This window comes from Chionomys nivalis, chromosome 8 (assembly GCF_950005125.1).
Source record: "Chionomys nivalis chromosome 8, mChiNiv1.1, whole genome shotgun sequence".
NCBI lineage: Eukaryota > Metazoa > Chordata > Mammalia > Rodentia > Cricetidae > Chionomys > Chionomys nivalis.
Window position 1 is genome coordinate 43966025 of NC_080093.1, and position 2302 is coordinate 43968326.

A 2302-nucleotide genomic window follows, 5' to 3' on the forward strand; every position below is an offset into this window, starting at 1 on the left:
CTGGATTCAAATTGAGTGCTGACCAGCCTATAATCACAGTACACAAAAATGAGAGGCAAGTGAATCTCTGTGAATTCAAAGCCAGCCTGCTTTTCATTAGGAGTGCCAGTTCAACTAAGGCTACACAGTGAGACTCTTGTCTCCAAAAACAAAAAAAAAAAAAAAATCATAACAGGAAAGAAAGGAAAAAGTAACAAATTGGGAGACGGAAAAGTTGCCTTTGCATGCAACTTGCTAATTTCACTGTTCTGTTAACTTAGTCGAGGTATCTGACTTATAGTTTGAATTACTTTAAGACTTTTCTGTGCTTCTTTTCTATTGTACGTATTGACAGACTTTTCTGTCTTTAAAAACAACCTTCCTCAAGACCCAGCAATACCACTTTTGGGTATATGCCCAAAGAATGCTCAATAATACCATAAGAACACATGCTTAACTACGTTTATACCAGCATTGTTTGTCATAGCCAGAACCTGGAAAGAACCTAAATGCCCCTCGACTGAAAAAATGGATAAGAAAAATATGGTACATTTACACAATGGAGTATTATACAGCAGAAAAAATAATGACATCTTGAAATTTGCAAACAAATAGGTGGATCTAGAAAACATCATACTGAGTGAAGTAACCCAGACCCAGAAAGATTAATATCATATTACTTTCATACGTGACTTTTAGACATAAAGCAAAGAAAACCAGCCTACAATTCACAATCCCAGAGAACCTTAGACAACAACGAGGACCCTAAGAGAGACATACATGGATCTAATCTACATGGGAAGTAGAAAATGACAAGATCTCCTGAGTAAACTGGGAACATGGGGACTATGGAAGAGAGTTGAATGGGAGGAGAGAAAAAGAGAGGGGAGCAGAGAAAAATGTATAGCTCAATAAAATCAATAAAAAAAAGAAAAAAAGAAAAACCTATTTTAAAAAGACAGTAATGGGGATATAGTGCAGCTGGTGAATGGCATTTCTAACATGCAGAAAGCTATGGGTTCTTTCTCCAACACACATAGAGCCAGGCTTGGTGACCCACACCTACAATCAGCACTGGATAGGTAGGAAAATCAGAAATTCAAGGTTAATGTTGGCTATATGGTGAATAGAGGCTAATCTTCATTACAGGAGACCATGTCTAAAAAGGATAATCAAAAAAAGTTAGGAATAGATATTTTGTGCAGAGCTTGGCTAAGTGTCAGTGAAACAGACTTTTTAAAGGAGTTTGCTGAAGTGTCATTTCTTATTGACTTAGAGGGAAGAAAGCAGAAAGATACATACACATTGCCATATTTGCAGTAATTCTGCTTTGAAACTTTGTATTGTTAGCAAGTATCGATTACTACCAAGTGTCAGTAGAGCACTTGTTCTTAAGTAAAAATAATCATCAAGAAAAAATATAAGCCTTTAGAAAAATAGAATAAACCAAAATAATACCTGAAATTTTTATCAATATTTTAAAAAAATAACTGTTGACAATAAAAATGTATAATCTAAAATTTAAAAAAACATTTAGTAGCTTACCTCATTTTCTCTACAACTTTCTTGAAAGCACTATGAACTTCTTTATTCCTTAAGCTATAGACAATTGGGTTCAACATGGGAACTACTATGGTGTAGAACACAGATGCCATTTGGTCATTGTCCATGGAATGACTAGAACTGGGCTGTAGATACATGAAGATTACAGTTCCATAGAATATGGTCACAGCGGTGAGGTGGGATGAACAAGTAGAGAAGGCTTTCTTCCGTCCTTCTGCTGAACGCATCCTCAGGATAGCAATGAATATGAAAGCATAGGAGGTCAAGATAACTATCAGAGCAAAACAGACATTGAATGAGGTTAAGATAAAAAGGACGATCTCATTCACATAGATATCAGAACAAGAAAGAGCCAGGATTGGAGGGATATCACAGAAAAAATGATGGACCGGGCCGGGCGGTGGTGGCGCACGCCTTTAATCCCAGCACTTGGGAGGCAGAGGCAGGCGGATCTCTGTGAGTTCGAGACCAGCCTGGTCTACAAGAGCTAGTTCCAGGACAGGCTCCAAAACCACAGAGAAACCCTGTCTCGAAAAACCAAAAAAAAAAAAAAAAAAAAAAAATGATGGACCGTATTAGAACGGCAGAAGGAGAGGGAGAAGGTGAATCCAGTATGTACAGCAGACTCAAACAAGCCCCAGACATAACAGCCAATCACCATGTGAGTACACACACTAGTCGTCATGGTAGTGGCATAATGTAAGGGCTTGCAAACTGCAGCATGTCTGTCAAAAGCCATGACAGCAAGTAAGAGGAACAT

The 2302-nt window shown here is 37.8% G+C and overlaps 1 protein-coding gene across 1 annotated transcript; it reads right to left on the reverse strand.

Annotated features, from left to right (window-relative positions):
- Positions 1-1520: 1520 nt before the first annotated feature.
- On the reverse strand, positions 1521-2302 carry LOC130879325 (olfactory receptor 5B3-like). Its single transcript, XM_057777667.1, has 2 exons — positions 2119-2302; positions 1521-1933 (listed from the first exon to the last, which is right to left on the reverse strand). The coding sequence occupies exons 1-2, from the start codon at positions 2300-2302 to the stop codon at positions 1521-1523; spliced, it is 597 nt and encodes a 198-aa protein (XP_057633650.1).

Coding starts and splice junctions, on each gene's coding strand:
- LOC130879325 (XM_057777667.1), bottom strand. CDS start 2,302: ATGTTCCTCTTACTTGCTGTCATGGCTTTTGACAGACATGCTGCAGTT. Junction 1,934..2,118: donor CCTCTCCTTCTGCCGTTCTA/ATACGGTCCATC, acceptor CACCGCCCGGCC/CGGTCCATCATTTTTTCTGT.